At 37.2% G+C, this 16,594-nt stretch overlaps 1 protein-coding gene across 3 annotated transcripts in view; it reads left to right on the plus strand.

The window, feature by feature from the left end:
- LOC126866077 (connectin-like) overlaps positions 1 to 16,594 on the plus strand; it is a 349,072-nt gene that overhangs the window by 212,021 nt on the left and 120,457 nt on the right. For all 3 annotated transcript variants that reach the window (XM_050619178.1, XM_050619177.1, XM_050619179.1), the window contains 2 exons: positions 5,471 to 6,039; positions 10,871 to 11,364. In XM_050619178.1, coding sequence (XP_050475135.1) covers positions 5,495 to 6,039; positions 10,871 to 11,364 — 1,039 coding nt within the window. In that variant the 5' untranslated portion in view covers positions 5,471 to 5,494. The remainder of the gene's footprint in view (positions 1 to 5,470; positions 6,040 to 10,870; positions 11,365 to 16,594) is intronic.

Genomic DNA, 16,594 nt, shown 5'->3' on the forward strand with positions numbered 1-16,594 from the left:
GAGATTACACGCAACTTTAAAAGCATTGCGATTAGTCGATCGTCCCTCTCTGGGCATAAATCGATTTCAACGGCAACCCACGAAATCTTCGAGCGCGGAATTTTTGGCAGCCGAGGAATTTTCCAGGTGGCGAATATTGCCAGCGAGATTCTCGCGGTTTTGGTTTCAAAATCATGAAATCTGACGGTGAATCGGCGAATTAATAAATTAAATTGTACGATAACGCGCGTCATGGAGGAATTCCACCGAGATACTTTTCTCTGTTCGTTGTCGAAAGGGATTTATTTATTTATTTATCGTGACAGGGATCGTTAGTCCGGCCCCGTTTTATAAACCGGGGGCTTGATTTTCATTTTGTCGCTCGCTTGTTAACTTCGTTGCCATTTATAAAGTGTATAATGCTCGAAAGTTGGCCAGGAAGAGGGAGAAACGATGATCGATCGGTAAACGCGGTTTTAAAGCAGAACTCGTGCGCTCTTACTTTCTCTTACTCGTTGTATGTGATGGATTTGTTCAATTAGAAGGGTTGTTGTTTTCTATTTCTGTGTCGTCTTTCGACAAAATAGTACCAAACTGCATTAAAATTAAAACGTGACTTCTTGTTTTCGCGAGAATATTTTCATTAGGAAGTTTGTGAATATTCAAATTGTTTTACCGCTTTGGGGATTAATCTATAATCCCTTATTTATTATTTAGCGAACCAGCGATGAATTTATTTTTAGCGTACTTGCTATGCAAGCAATAAGTGATGACGTATTTTACTTTTCATTTGTATATTTTTAATTCTTCATTCATATCGCATTTATTTTCTGAAGGATGCTAGAGATATTGAATTTTTAATATGTTGTTAATACAAATATATTTACTTTCCTTTATAATATTATCCACAACTATATTTATTTCATTGTGAAATCGATTTTCTTCCCGAGTCGTATTTCTTATTTGTATCGTCACTATAATTAGGATTATACGTATCGAATATTTTTGGAAAATTTCGAGAACGACAGACATAGAAAAGATCGAGGAAGAACATTCACATTCCATATAGAATTGTATTATACTTACATTACAAAATTATGTGATGTACCTGTGTTATATAATTATACTATGATATTCTTTATTTTCTGTTTACAAAATTCTATCTTCCCTTTGTTCTTTCTCAAAAGAATATAAGATTATGAAAAATATTACAAGATTCCGTTCCAGGTAGGCGTCTCATTCCAATGAATCATACAATGAGTGCAATTGAGCCATACAGAAGACACGATAAACGTCATGCAGGGCAATGACTTGATTACAGGGAAGTCGTTATGTATTCTGCTGATAATATCAAGATAATATCAAGATAATATCAAGTATTGCTAGAAAAAAACAGAGTTGATCATGACGATTCTATAATGGGAAATTGAACCCTAAATCTCTTTTTTTATTTGGATGAATTGTACACTCAATTCTCATTGAGAATTATAAGCAAATTTTTCTGTTTATTTATCGTGTGTTTGGTTCTTATTGAATGTAGTGCTTAAGTCTAAAGGGTAATGTCTTTTTAGCCTGCGGATCTGATCCGACGTGTCAAGTAATCGAGTAACTAGCGGGTTTTGGTGGTTGTTAACTCCTATGTTATATCTGTTACTGAATTTGCATATTTCTTCTTTGACTGTGGGTATCTTGAGGTCGCGATGTATCGTTTCGTTGGTAACATACCAAGGTGCATCTATCAAGGATCTTAGTCTTCGATTGGAATCGTTGAAAAATTTCTATGTTGAAATTACTTGCTCTTCCCCATAGTTGGATTTCATAGGTCCAAACAGGTTTTAATATGACCTTATATAGCATTATTTTACTCTGCACGCTTAAGTTGGAACGTCTGAGAACCCTAAATCGATATAAAATTGATCGTCTCCTCTCAAGTGTGAACGGTTCAATGAAGCACAGAGAATGCAGTACCAAGACGCGGTATAACGTAAACAAAATGTCGAAAGTGTCCCTCATGCATCACGCTGTCTGCACAATTGCGATTTCCATTGGTATCCTGGTTAGAGGTTAGCGAAGGGAAGAGAGGGATTTTCCTTGTTTCGAAGACCTCGAAAGCTGGGCTCCGCCTACGTCTGCTTCGAGCTTGTCTCCTCTACGTTCTCTTTCCTAGATTCTCGCGTAATGCCGACGATAAATCCTGGGTCTCTCGCTTCTTGCCTAAGTGCTGGCGAAGCAACCAGTTTCCATCCTTAAATTGTGTCCCTTGAAACTATGTTAGGGGAGTCGTTGCGGAGGTTAATCGGTCAGAAAGATTCTCCGATCTTATATCGGAGAAGCTTGTTGACTGTATTCGATTCGACTTTTTCGTCCCGAGTTTCTTGCTCATTGCTATATTGGTCTGTAACACGGATTCCTTGAAATCGATTGATATCGATAGCATTTTATTTATTGTCTATCTTTATTACGATAGAAAATTGAAGTTCGAGGAGAATTTTACACGCGAATAAAAATACGATACGATATACGTGTACAATATCTTATGTAAGTAGGAAAAATAAAAATAACAGGTTACATAAACGATATGTTATGAGAATGCTTACCAGACACGTTATTTTTGAATGGACTGCGGATTGTTATACGTGTATGGGAAATTTAAAGCTACGAAATACATAGAATGCATATAATTTGCAAAAATGTAGAAAACATCCAAAATACGGTATACTCGTTATAATATCTTGGTGAAATTCGGTTCAGTATTTTGAAAATAATATCTGCAGATTACCTACAACCATCGAGCTTTAACCACAGTACCTGATTATAGTATTCCGGAGCTAAATTCATCTAGAAATCTTATACACAAAAATCGCTTACGCGTGATCCAATGAGAGCATTCGTAGTAAGCAATTCGGTCAATCCAAATGAAAATCTCTTGACCTATGTCTGTCTTGATGCGATTTGACCGTACCGAGTTTGAATCGAGCTTAATTCGGGAAACTCGAGCGTTCAATCAAAAACCGACCATCTACCGTATTGTTGGTGCGTCGCGTGTTAATTGGAGTACTCGCAAGAACGAGCGTGTGCGTGAAATCGATAGCCGGTGGTTGATTGCACGATCAAAAATTAAAGGTCCCGTACAGGTTTCGTGATCGCTCGATTTTCATCCAGCTGATTTATTCCTTTCCCTACAGCGAGCCACTACACGAAAATACGTATTCTCTGAATCCTCAGACGTTTATGAATAGTTGGTTGGCATAAACGCTTTGAACGTGCGCCACGTGTCCAGTTAGCCGGTTGGCACACTATAAAAAGCATAATGCAAGGGTTGAAATGAAACGCAGAGATCGTTCGTTGTACGCGAAGCAGCGTTTTTAAACGCGTTATTATTTATACGCTGTGTAAAATGGTAATCGCGAGGACGGAAACGTGCAACAGCGTCGCCTTTTTTTCGTGCACGCAAACTCAGCTGGGAAAAAGAGACCAGACTCGGCTTAACGATTCTGTTTAATGGACCGTCTTGTGTAACGTATGGCGACATAGCGGTTAATGTTTTTATTTTCGCGCCACGCGGGATGCGACCGAGCCACAGGTATTCAACGTGAATTTTCAATTATAAAATAGATGGGTGCAAACAGAGGCTGAGCAAGTGGGAGCTTCGCCCCTTTCCGCGTTGTCGCGGGAATAATAAAAAAAACGAGCGTGGATAAAAACGCGATGCAGTAAGTCGACCGTGCTTGACCCAGGCGATATATTCGATACACCTTACGAGCCAACAAATTTCCTGCTGGTCTGAAAAACGGGCAGAGTTTATTATTTTTCGATTATTATACGCTTCTTTATTTCTTTGTTAGGATGCATCGCTTGATCAAAAAGAGGAACTAGAGCTTGAAACTAGCAAATAAATGACTAGAATGAATTTTCAAACGTTTGTATATTAAAACACGTGGCTATATTTACTCGATTATTCGTCGATCAAGATACCTATTATTAGGTTACCCAAAGACTCGATTACTCGTGGATCAAAATGCTTTGATAATTTCATTTGCCAATATTCGTGTTTGAAAATATTCATGTCGTGTCGAAAAGTTTCTTTCGTTTCATAAGGCGCAAATAGACGAACAGCAATTTCCGTTTTATATTATTTTATTGAATTAGGTATGGTCCATTTCGTTATATTTCTATTATTACGTTCGCGTATAATTCAATAAACTAATATAAAAGAAACAATATTGTGCGTCTATTATTTCCTTACAAAACGTAAGCGACTTTTCGGACAATCTAATAAGAAGCACGGTGTATATCCATCGGTTTGATGCCGCCACTTTGAAATATCCTGTACAAAACAAGAACACGTGGTGGTCAAAGGATGAGACAGAAGACAGAATCCAGACACGGAAAAAGAACTTGCGAGCATTTTTCACGTTCGTGAAGCGAAGATGACCGCGAGAATACACCCACGCGGGAGCGGCTTGCGAGACGAGGCGACGCCGGACGTCGACGGACGCCAGTTTGAAAAATAAAGACAAACGAAACGCGGTATTATGCGAGCGTTCCGCTCGGAATGATAATTTTTCAAAGAGTTTCTCGCGAGCCGCTGTCTTTTTTGGGTCGTCTTCGTTTTGCGATGGAGAAAGTGGAAAGAAAAAAGCGTGGCGTCGACAAGTGAAAGGTTCTCTCACACATGTCCACGCGGCCGTGAACTCGCCTTCCTTTCCCTCTTCCTGTTCCCCTTCGTTTACCTTTTTCACGGCCTTTACACCCCCCGAGCGCCCAGCCTTCTTCCATCTTTCTGTACTTTTTTCTTTCCACTTTCTACGGTCCTAACCTATTCCGCCTTTGTTTCGTTGGCTCTCGACTAGATCTTTCTGGGCCGATGAAGCATGATCGCGTTCACTGTTAGAGCGATAACGCGTAGTTCGAGGAAGGTACGAAGGAATAGGGTGAATCGTCATACGAGAATGGAAGAAATTTACGTGGAGGCTTTTGGTGATTTGATAATTTTATGATAGATGGTTACTAAAAGGATAATATAATAACCGTACAAAAATTGATCGCAACAACGATGATAAAACGAGCCGCAGAAAGTTACATACTTTTTTTTCCATTCACAGAGTTTCCGAATTTGATCGAAATTGCAGTTCGTCGTTGTTATAAAAATCGTACCGACGAACGATCCAATCATAGATTACTCTATTACAATACAATAATCGATTAATCGCACTATCAAATTTCTAGAATCTACATTTTACGCCGTTCCATTTACAGAATCCAATCGCCGATATCCGCAGTAATTAATCCGAAAGCGCGATGTGTACCGTGTCCAACGACAACACAAAGCATCCCATGTATCTTCCGCTGTATATTTCATCAGCGCTTAATAATTCTATTATCGCTAATATGCCAGCGGCACAACCTTCGTATCTCTATCGATAACCCATACATAATTGATCGATCATAACCAGAAACAATTTCCAACACGTAACTTCTCTGCTTGCAGATTCGTTGTAGAGCGACGATCAAGATGAAACAATTATCCTGGATCTTTCTTCAGCTGCTGTTTCTGACCTCGATGTTTCCTTCGAGCCTGTCAGCCTCGACGAGGTCACGGGGCAAAAAGAAGGTCGCCAAAGAGACGAAAGAAGTGAACATCTGCGCGATCGAAGGCATACAGGCTCCTATGTACTGTTACTGCGATAACAATACCATTAGAAACGCCACGGAAGCCACTTGCGTCGTGTTGAGCCCGTTCAGCATTAACGATCCAACGTGGAATTACTTCACCTCGCAGATCTACTTACAGAAGCTAAAGTTCGTGGTTCGAACGCCAAACGGATTGGAATACATACCTGTTCAACTGCTGAGACAGCTGAAGAACTTGCAGAAGATCACGTTCCAAGATGCCAGCATCGAGGAGCTGAAGGAATCCGCGTTCTCGAACCTTCCTACGATCACAGAAATCGATTTGAGCACGAATTCCATTTCGACGCTGAGGACGCACGCGTTTGAGAACTTGAAGAATCTAACGGCGATCTTTTTGAACTCGAACCGGATCACCGAGATCAATAGGTAGGATCGTTCTTTATTTTGTTAAGCTCTGTTTTAAATTCCTTCGCGCATTTATATTTGGCATGTTTCGAGTAGAAATTTTTTAGAATGACGGTCATTGAGAAATAATTTTTATAGTTTTATATTTGAGAAAATATCTTTGATAAATGATCGAAGTTATCGTAGATAAATGGCTAGTAATTCGTAGTAATTCTTAGTAATTCGAGATCAGCTTTTTTTTATTCGAGAAAGCACCGACAATTAGACTACTTTATCTTGCAATTCATATCTTTACGAATACAACTGAAATAGTAGACACTAGACAAGCATCTGTTTCGCTTACAAAATATTACAAGAGATACTATACTTTGGATATTTTATATATTTTTGCATATCAGCGGCATTATTCTCTGCATTTTTCTATCTAAATCCCCTTTGAATCTTCCATAAATGCATAAGAATTCAGAGTCTACCGATAACCTATAGTACTCAAATATTACTTAATAAGAAATAATTTCAATAATTCCGGCTAGACGATTATCAAAGTTCATATTGGCAAAAATATTTTTGTGATAAATAGTAAAAGTTACTATAATTGAAATAACTTTAATAATTTGAGGTTGCTCCGCTGTTAGTTAAACAGTTACCTGAATTGGTTAAACAAGAATCGCTGGTTGCAATTTACCACACATAAACGTCGTTCGATGATGTTCGAATATCCCCTTTCCTCACCCTTTGTAATTCCGGCTGATTCGTTCAATTACGCTCTATTACGGAGTCTGAGCTCGAGTAAAGTGAAAATGTCTTCCTCGAAGGGAGCGTTTTACGAGCCGACTGCATAAATTGTCGTGGAATTTCGCGATGCGCGGAGAATTCGCGTTTCGGAGAATCAGAGAACTCCTCTAGCAAATCGAATCGACTCCTCGCGTTAGAATGTCTCGAAATACGCAGTATGCGATGTGTTCGCTTCATTAATTGTCGGTTAGGCCATTACTGACTACATATAACCTGTGATTAAATGTACGTTATCGCGTTCAGAAAGATTTAAGAATAATTTGATTAGTTATTCATTAGTAAAGTTATGAAACTTTATTTTCGAGAGATTCGTTAGATGTTCGTTACTGGGTCGATCGAAATACTCCACCAGCCTGAGTTCTTGTCCTAAGGAATATTCTGTTCATCAATTTTTAATGTAATTTTCATCGTTACTTACGTCTTTCATATATGCGACAATCTATTCATTCGTACAAAGTCTTTGCTTTATTTTTCAAATATTTTTATAGAGTATTCATAATCTAATTATAATCTAATATTTTCTTCCTATCAAAATGCTTTACAAAGATGGAGATGTACATCTGTAATTGTCTGTCTTTCCCGTGGTAATTGATGGGGTAAAAATGAGTAACCGAGCAAAATAGTTGATTGTCGTGAACGGATAGAAGATTGTGATAGTTTGTTGGATTAAATTATTATCTTGTTGATCCCTTGGGGGCTGTATGATAAAATGTTAAAGAATGATGGAAGCGACGAAGAATTATGAAGTATTTAATTCCACAACGATACATTAAAAGTGACAAAGAACGAGTCATTAAATATGTGTTTCGTCTTTTTTTACTTTTTGTTCGTTTAATTCATAGATAAATTTTATACGATATATTTTATAACATAGAACGCGTAATTCCACGCTAGAGGTATTTTCAGTGTCCATTAATTAAATACATTAAGTTATGAAAGATAATATAGCAGATATTAGCATAGATATTAGCAGGCAATATATTCTTTGATAAATTTGAACAAATTATACTAGGTATTATTTGAAATGATATAAATTCATAAAATAAAATACACGTGATTAGTTCATGAATAAAGCTTCAATTAGAATATTTATTAGAAGATAGGAACACGATGTCTGATTAAACCTTGACCTGTGTCACTTACACGCTTCAGTCCTCTTCACTGTATTTTCTTTTGTATGTGTGTAAGCACAAGATAAAAATTGTACTCGCGATACTCGTAGCTTTCGACTAAAGTTACAGTTGTTTTTAATGAAATAACTTAATGACAAGTTAATAACAGAGATTAAGTCGAGCAATGTGTACTACGCGAATTGATCAATTACATTTACACGACAAAGTGAACAGAGTTTATAAAGTGCACCTGGCAATTAAGAGTTAATCGATAAAACACAGTTAACCGGTTAACCGGTTAACACAGCTCCATTCATGTGTACCAACCACATTAACGCGATCAGAGCAAACTTATCGAAGTCGTTAATAAACAATTGAATCAAACAATCCAAGTTTAGCTCGCCGATGAAATTAATGGAACGCAAATATGACTGATGTGAAAGCAAAACAAAATTCTGTTTGTACGTACCGGGTAATACGCTAGAAACAGATTCTACTCAAATCTACCTACCTAGCTTTATTGTCAAAGTAATCGAATCTTTCGAACATATTTTACGATATAACAAATTACAGTAATTACTAGTTCAATTAATTAAATCGCTATATTCGAACAACCAACGACAATTTACGTGATACATCGTGTGTATGTGTGTGTGTACAGAATGTACTGTAATTGGAAAAAGTATGCTTTTTAATTACATTCTAAATAATTATTTGAATAAATGAAATTGTAATGTTTGAACAACCAACGACGATTTTCCATTTATCTGATAAAGTTTGCGCGTATACACGCTGTAATTAAACAAGCGTAGTCTTAATTCGATGGTCAAAGTCCATATATTGTCATACTTGTCGTACTTTCAAGATTCTGATTAAACGAATGAGAAATCTAGAAAGCGAACAACGTTGCCAGCATTCGTAACGGTATATGCATTATGATTTCCTATCTGGCGTGCAAAACGCGACTTGGGGTGCATACCGAACGCATTATCAGGCGTCGAAAGTTGCAACTGGCGGCTCGTTATCGACGAAAAGTCTGAGGGTGTCGCGCGCGTGATCGCGCGAGTACTCGCAATCTCTGCATCGCGCCGCGCCCTGTAACATCATAAATAATCGTTGACGCTCGATATGAATGCAGTCACGCGATAGAAACGCGGACAATAAGGCGGGGAATCTCGATCGCTCGACTTTCGTCTAAACGCGGTCGCTTAGGGTAAACGCGGATAGACGACAAAAGATTGCTCGATGGGGGAGTATCCTGCCTCTGTGTAGATTTCTCGAGAATATTCCGAAGGGTTGAAAGGTGCCGAAGCGGAGAATATGCGGGTTTAATTGATCGAAGGGTAGGATTAATCGTTGGAAGTGTTTCGAGAGTGTTTTAGAAGTACTTAGGTTGATTGATTTTTTATCTCGCGGCGAGTGACGTGTTTTAAATTGATTTCAGATTACTTTTCAGCCTTCTTAAGATTGGCCTGAGATAAACTAGTGATTGTATTTTTATATATAAAGGGGAGCGACAAATTTATGTAAATCTACTTGAATGTTATAGGCTGATGAAAAGCGTAGAAGTAAATAATCTGTAAATAATCGTTTTAAATTTTCTCAGGATCGATGTGAGGCAAGATAGGAATTGGAAATTACCATGTGATTATATTTTTATTTTTGAAGGAACGACTGAAAAATTTCTACGATTTTACTGTATATTTATCGAGCGAATTTTGTAGAATGGAGACGTTTGACCCGTATCGAGTTGGTTCTATACGTAATAGTTTACGAGATGCTTAATAATGAGGATCGCGTTTTATGTGCCGATACACGAAGCATTCGTGACTTTACGGCTGCTTCAAGGAAAGATATGGACCGAATAGCTGTAGTAATAGATTTATATTCCTGTAGGAGCATTACGTATATTCTTTCTTTACGTTCAATATCACTCCCGTTAAAGATACAATTTATATATTTCGATAAAAAGCATAGTAGTTCTTATTGACAAATATTTTAAAAATCGCGACGTGTCCGTACAAAATTTCAACGTGATTCACTTCTTTTATCTATCTATGAAACTTCGTAAGAACATACTTTATGATGTAAATAATGATGAACATACTTCATGATTCATATACCTTATTTATGAATAAATACAATTACTATTCTAAAGTCGTTATTTCAAGAAATAGATTATTCTTCCGTGTAATATTCTTTCTGAAACTTATAAGCTTTGAAAAATGCTTTCTGCTTTATTCTATCCAGTATCTGGAACAGTATTCGCTATTGTATCTCTTCTACCACTTGCCCTACTATTTTACAGAATTCTTTCTCCTGTTATTTCCCTTGGCACTTCTATCACATCGATTCTCCGAATTGCCATATAGTTAAAAATAAAAAATATTAAACATTGAAATGTAAACATATCCAATTCCATTTTTTACTCTACGTAACACTACGTATTTACTGCGTTTAATCCAATGCGAATCACGCGTCATCTTTTTCCAAAAGTTCCAAGTTCCTCGCAAAAAAACAACTCGAAATCATTCGAACCGAACCACAGCAGCAACTTCAAAACACAACCGTCAAAAGTCAGCAACCTCATCCTTCTTGAAACAAAACAACTGCTCCTTAAGGAGCGCATCCCTATCAACGTCGAAGCTCCGACATCGATTCGATACACCAAGTATGTCGTTCGTGTTGCGCGGCGCCATTAACACGGTCATAAAGCATCCTTCTCGTGCAACTTTTTCCTGGAAACTCTGTCTCTTCCATCATTCTCGCAGCTCGTCTTGCCATCTTCGTTTAACCCTAGCGACACGATGACTGCTTCATTCCAGACCCAGTCAAAATGTTGAAATTACCCGTTCGGGTAATTTGCATAGAAACGAATTGATTATTTAGGACTTTTTGGATTGATTATTTTAAGAAGTTGTTAATTCTGCTCGTTCAATTTCCAGAGACACGTTCGTCAATCTACCATCGCTAAAGATACTTTCCCTGAACGGGAACAACATCAGCACGTTGCACGACAAGGCGTTCAAGCATCTGACTACTTTGGAAGAACTGCAGCTGGTCGACAATCAGATCAAAGTCATCACCGCGGATAGTTTCCACGGTTTGAGAAGTCTGCTGAAGCTCGACATGCGTAACAATTTGATCGCCATGATTGGCGATAGAACTTTCATCGAGATGCCCTCGTTAAGACAGCTGGACCTCGATCAAAATGAGATTGAGTATATTTCGGAGAAGGCGTTGGACGGAATGAGGAATTTGAAGAAGTTGAAGCTCAGTGAAAACAAGTTGGTCACCCTGGAACCGGATTTCCTGGCCGGTGCACCGGGAGTGTACGTGCTGGACTTGAGGGATAATTCGCTGAAGACCTTGACCTTCGATAATATCAAGCCAATCGTGACGAATTTATACAACAGCAGCAGCCAATTCTACCTGAGCGGTGAGTGACGGTTTCGTTCTACATTTTTAGAAAGTTATCCGATTTTGAAATTCCTGTTGATTCGTTGACTAAATATAAAGAATAGTAGGAAGTTTGTTAAAAATTGTGCACGGCGTTTTAATAAACTATAAGTTTGGAATAATTTGCCGGACATCTACGAGCTCGAGCAATAATCCTGTAAAGCGTGTCAATTACATACTCGATTAGAAAACCGAAATTGCTGAACGTCACGAAGAAGGTATAAAAATTCTGAACTAGAATAATCCAGGATAGAAATTCCATAAAAATAACGAGAAGCGGAGATTACGGAATGGCGATCGACTTTGGTGACCGCAATTTTACGATCGGCAAAAATTCAACTCTCAGCGGAACTCTGACGAAATGCCCGTAACAATTTTATGGAGACCCTCCAGGTCGAATACTTAACACCTAATACACCTATAAAATCGCCGGTCAGGAAATTGAGATTCATCGTTCGTAATTGGTTGATGAAAACGCTGCAACTTTCTTCTCGTTGACGCTTAATAGATAATTTTCTAACGATCCTATAATGGCCGTCGTTAAGGGATATCCCACGCGAATATCTGAAATCTCTTCGGTCGACTTACGCGCCCGGCAATTGCCCTTTAGCCGAGCGATCGGGATACGATGTTATCGTGCCTGGAAATCTTTAATTTTCATGGTTAAACGAGCGATGCGTGCCAATTTTCTGACCACTCGAGGGTTGCAACCCCCATGCCACGGTACCTTCCCCATTTTAACGATTATCTGCTATTTTACTGGCCGATTTATCAGTGAATATGTCGCAAAATTATGCCTTCTTCCGGATTCTCGACAATTGCTTTCATTTCTCTTTTTAGTTTTTACTTCATTCTACACCGCTCACAAGTATGCAGAAGCATTTTGTTTTCACAATTCGCGTGAAATACGTGCTGTTTATTTTGATCTCAATAATATTATGCTGTATGATTAATTACCGAATGATTAATTTGCTTTAAAATGACACGGGTTGTTATTTTAAAAAAGCAACCAGAAAATGTTAAGAATTTTTTTATACATTTTTACAAATATTTCTCAACTGCTTATAACGTAAATGTACATATGTCTTGTCAGAATTTGATCAGTTTCTATTGTCCTTACAATATCCCGCGTATTTCTATGAAATATTTGCTGAAAATATATTCGTGTGTGGATACAATCGAAGTATTCGGTTGGTTCGTTATCTGTTCTCTAATTAAGAAAGATTCGAGACTATTTTAGTAAATATATGTCGTGTGTTTCATCTTGGTAATCGTGGGGTTAATGGGAGGCAAGTTTAGGAGGAGTTCTAATGAGTTTCGCTTCGCTTTCGTAAATTTAGATTTACTCGAGTTTCACTTAGGTAAATTTGTGCGGCTCACGAAAAAGAAAAAATCTCCGCGAGTAAATCATGTATGATTAATTCCGTTGCAATTACGGCATGTTCAAACTAAACAAAATATAAGAAAAAAAGTAAAAGGTAAGTAGAAGGAAGTTTCTTTACCGAAGGAAAATTCTTCTTCGAAAATCTCGCGAGGAAACGAGATAAAACGTTCATGCACGATACAAACCTATTCATAGGTATCAGGATTCCTGTTGCCCTTGCACAAAACGTCATAGTTTATCAATCGTTGATTATTGTGGAACCACAATCGCAATTTTCTTTGATCTCCTATTTTCGAATCGAACATCCTGCATTAATCAGGATTTCGCACGAAGAATTTCGTACGAGAAATCCATTTTTGTTGATTGTCCAATTTCCTTTCAAAATACACACGATTAATTCTAAGATCAAATAAAACGAGAGAAATTGCCGTAATATAAAGTTGATGGGTAAAATGGATTTTTAAATTGTTCTGCTGTAAAAGACACGTACGAGACCTTTACAGGCTAATATTTCAAACGAGGTTTAATAATTTGTCAGGTTTACCTCGTTTTTCTCTAGATGTTCTGATAGTCACGAACAGACGTGTGCATGGAACAAAACCTACAAGTTTCCATCGACTCGTCGTAGGCGCACGTGCATCGCGATCAAATCTCAATGAAATACCTCCGCAATCCTTCATCTCGTGGCCTGACGAACGATAAAAAGATAAAAAAAAAAACAAAAACAAAAAAAAAAGGATTATTTCCCATCGGAGCCGGCCCCTCTAGTTTGAAATGTAAATAATCCCTGGCAAAATATTTCCAAGCGGCGTGCAGTTTCCGATATCGCAGAGGTTGGTCTGTCTCTCGCAGCGCGTTCTATCCATCCTGAAATTACCATAGAGCGGCAAAAAGGCCGCCTCCGACCATTGTCTGTCTTTTGAGAAGCGCAACGATAACTGTGGTCTGCCTTCAATCGCTCAACACTAACGATAAGACTCGTACAGTTCCGAAAATGTTGTCTTCTCAAAACCACTGCACTAACTGTATCAGTTGCACCACGGTTATTCTTCAGCTTTTAGAATCTCGTCTAGTAGACGTCACACGTTCTTATGGTAATTTGCTATTAAATACTACTTTCTGAAAAGTTATGTGAACCAAGTTGGGAGAACAGACAACGTGTCGTTGATACAAATATTTAAAATGTCGAAACATTAAGAAAGATGGACCACAAAGTTGTTGATAACGAGCACTCGAAGATTCTTTCGTACAATTGTAACCAACATCGCTTTACCGTGATCGAGATATAGCAAGTTTGATACGTCATATTTTGATTAATATTACGTATCTTCGACAAAACTGTACATCTAAAACTTCATCCATCTCATCTGCGAGAATTCAACGATATAAATAATTGATTCCTCTATTATTGACGGTTGTAAAAACATCGAATGTGTATCCAGCGACGAACATTCACCGAAGTGATGGGACTCTAAACTTCACGGAAATTCAATATTTTTCTGTAAAAAAAAATATCGAAAGAAATATCACGAAAATTCTAATCATGAAAAACTGATAGAGAATCCTCGAAACGCATGAAATTCTAGGATACACTGTGATATTCTACGATATATCGAGCTTTGAAAAACATCCGTCTACTTCTTTTGGTATCCCCAGAAATAGCCAAAATACATGTTCGAACTACAAGCAGGCCAGGGGAGTTTCAAGTGTCAAAACGTTTTACGGGGCTGCAAAACTTGCTTTCGTACCGAACGAGTTAATTGAATTGGACGAGACAGGCCGAAAAGCTGACCAACTTCCTGGCAAATCCTGTCCAGGACGACGATTTCGCGGCAAGAAATTTCGAAAAGCATAACTTTAATAAGAGAACCGATGAACGTCAGACAGTGGGTCGTCGACCCTCTAGCACTTGACAGCTTCGAATGCGGGTACCGTAAGGTTTGGGAATAGGAAGGAAGAGGTAAAACCAGACGATTTTCAGAACGAAGTTTCTAAGGAAGGCAAGAACTTCCTGATGGAACTTGCATATTCATGATAACACTTGGTAGAACGTTCGAGTATTTTTTATTTTTAATGTTCCAATTAACGAATCTATAATCGTGGAAATTCTTTATTTGGTTATGCTTCCGGTTTTATCTGTACAACGTCTGGAAAGACATATGACACGATTTGGGACGATGTTTAGATTCGTCGAGTTCGCGATTTCAGTTATTCCGTCTCTTAGTAATGTTACATTTTTATCTGTTATTTCATTGTTTCGTCTTTAATGGATTTATATGACTTGCAATTTGTGGGAAAGACGAATGGCCTGTTATGTGCAAAAATATTTTACCTTTTTAAAACGGGCAGTAAACCCAAGAAGTTTTGTACGATACCAATGAAATACGAATGTCGTGGCAATCAATATTTTAATAATATTCAGCGATAGGTGAATAAAAGAGCATATATTTAATCGTTAAAAATGTGCAACAAATAAAAAACAATGATGCTAGTTAACAGCGTATCGAATTTTACGGTTGTTCTCCTGTAAAAGATAGAAAGTGATCTTCGTTTATACTAACGCGTTTCAAGTCTGTGATTAATAATAAATATCGAAATAATTCGAAGCCAAAGATTCTTTGTGTTAACACAGAATAATAGATGTATTTTTCACCCAATTTTCCAAATATTTAAAGCAACATTCTGGTTATTATCAATCTAATTTTAAAATCGGATAACAGACGAAACGTATGACTTTTCAATATCGCTTGCATGCAATTTTAAAGAGCACGGACTTTACGAGCCGATAAAACGATTATGAAACGAATGGAGTCGAAAGTAACAATGATAATTTTGGTATTATATTGCCAAACGAAATACCTTGATGATAATGATAATACTTTTAATCAATGTTTGAACAGCGAATTCAATTAAGGATGATCATTTCGTTGAAGCAGTACACCGGAAACGTATATTGAATTAAACGGCTTTAATATTAACTCGCCTCGTCTAATTTCGGCAATGTAGTGATCATTAATTAATATTAACAGGGAGAATTGAATCGAACGTTATTACACGCGGATAAAATCTTCTTCCTTATATAATAAAATTATTAGATATTATTATTACATTGGTAATGCACATATGCAATGTCATATCTTCACATACATAATTAATAGCTTAATTAATCCTTAATCAATAGCTTCAGATCTTAATAATTTCTTCCAAATATCATATATTTAATAGAAGTATGATTTAAAACACTTTTTCAATATCTTTTAGGAAAAATGAAAAAATTAATTTTTCACGCTTCTTAGATGCACATGTTTTTTCAAGCTGTATTTGGAAAAATATAAAAAAGATAGAATGTAGTGGGAAATATGTATAAAAAAGGAGAGACGATTCAAACGAAAGTTTTCAAGGGTTCGTTCAGTTTATTGGACAACCGGTAACAAACATATATTATTATCTAATTTAAAATAACTATCATGCACGGATATAAAATTCATATAAAGTTTTCTAATTTATTAAAACTTGCAGATATCGATATCTCAGATAACTCATATATTCGAAATCTCTCGACCGATTCTTCAACGAAAAATTAATGGAACGTTTTAGAAACTCCAATTACGATTCCATTGTTCCTAAAGATATAATGAGTACGTTATAAATATGTTGCGAAACAGCCGTCTAGCCAGTCAATTTTGCAAAATTTACACCCGTGAATGTTAGAATCGAGTTGCGGAGCTTAATGATTATCGTCGTTTCATAAAATAAATTAGAAAGTGATCTGAGAATTTCGACTTTAAAGCGCACCTCCTCATATCACCACTGCAAATCACGTTCC

Source organism: Bombus huntii, chromosome 5 (assembly GCF_024542735.1).
Source record: "Bombus huntii isolate Logan2020A chromosome 5, iyBomHunt1.1, whole genome shotgun sequence".
Lineage (NCBI taxonomy): Eukaryota > Metazoa > Arthropoda > Insecta > Hymenoptera > Apidae > Bombus > Bombus huntii.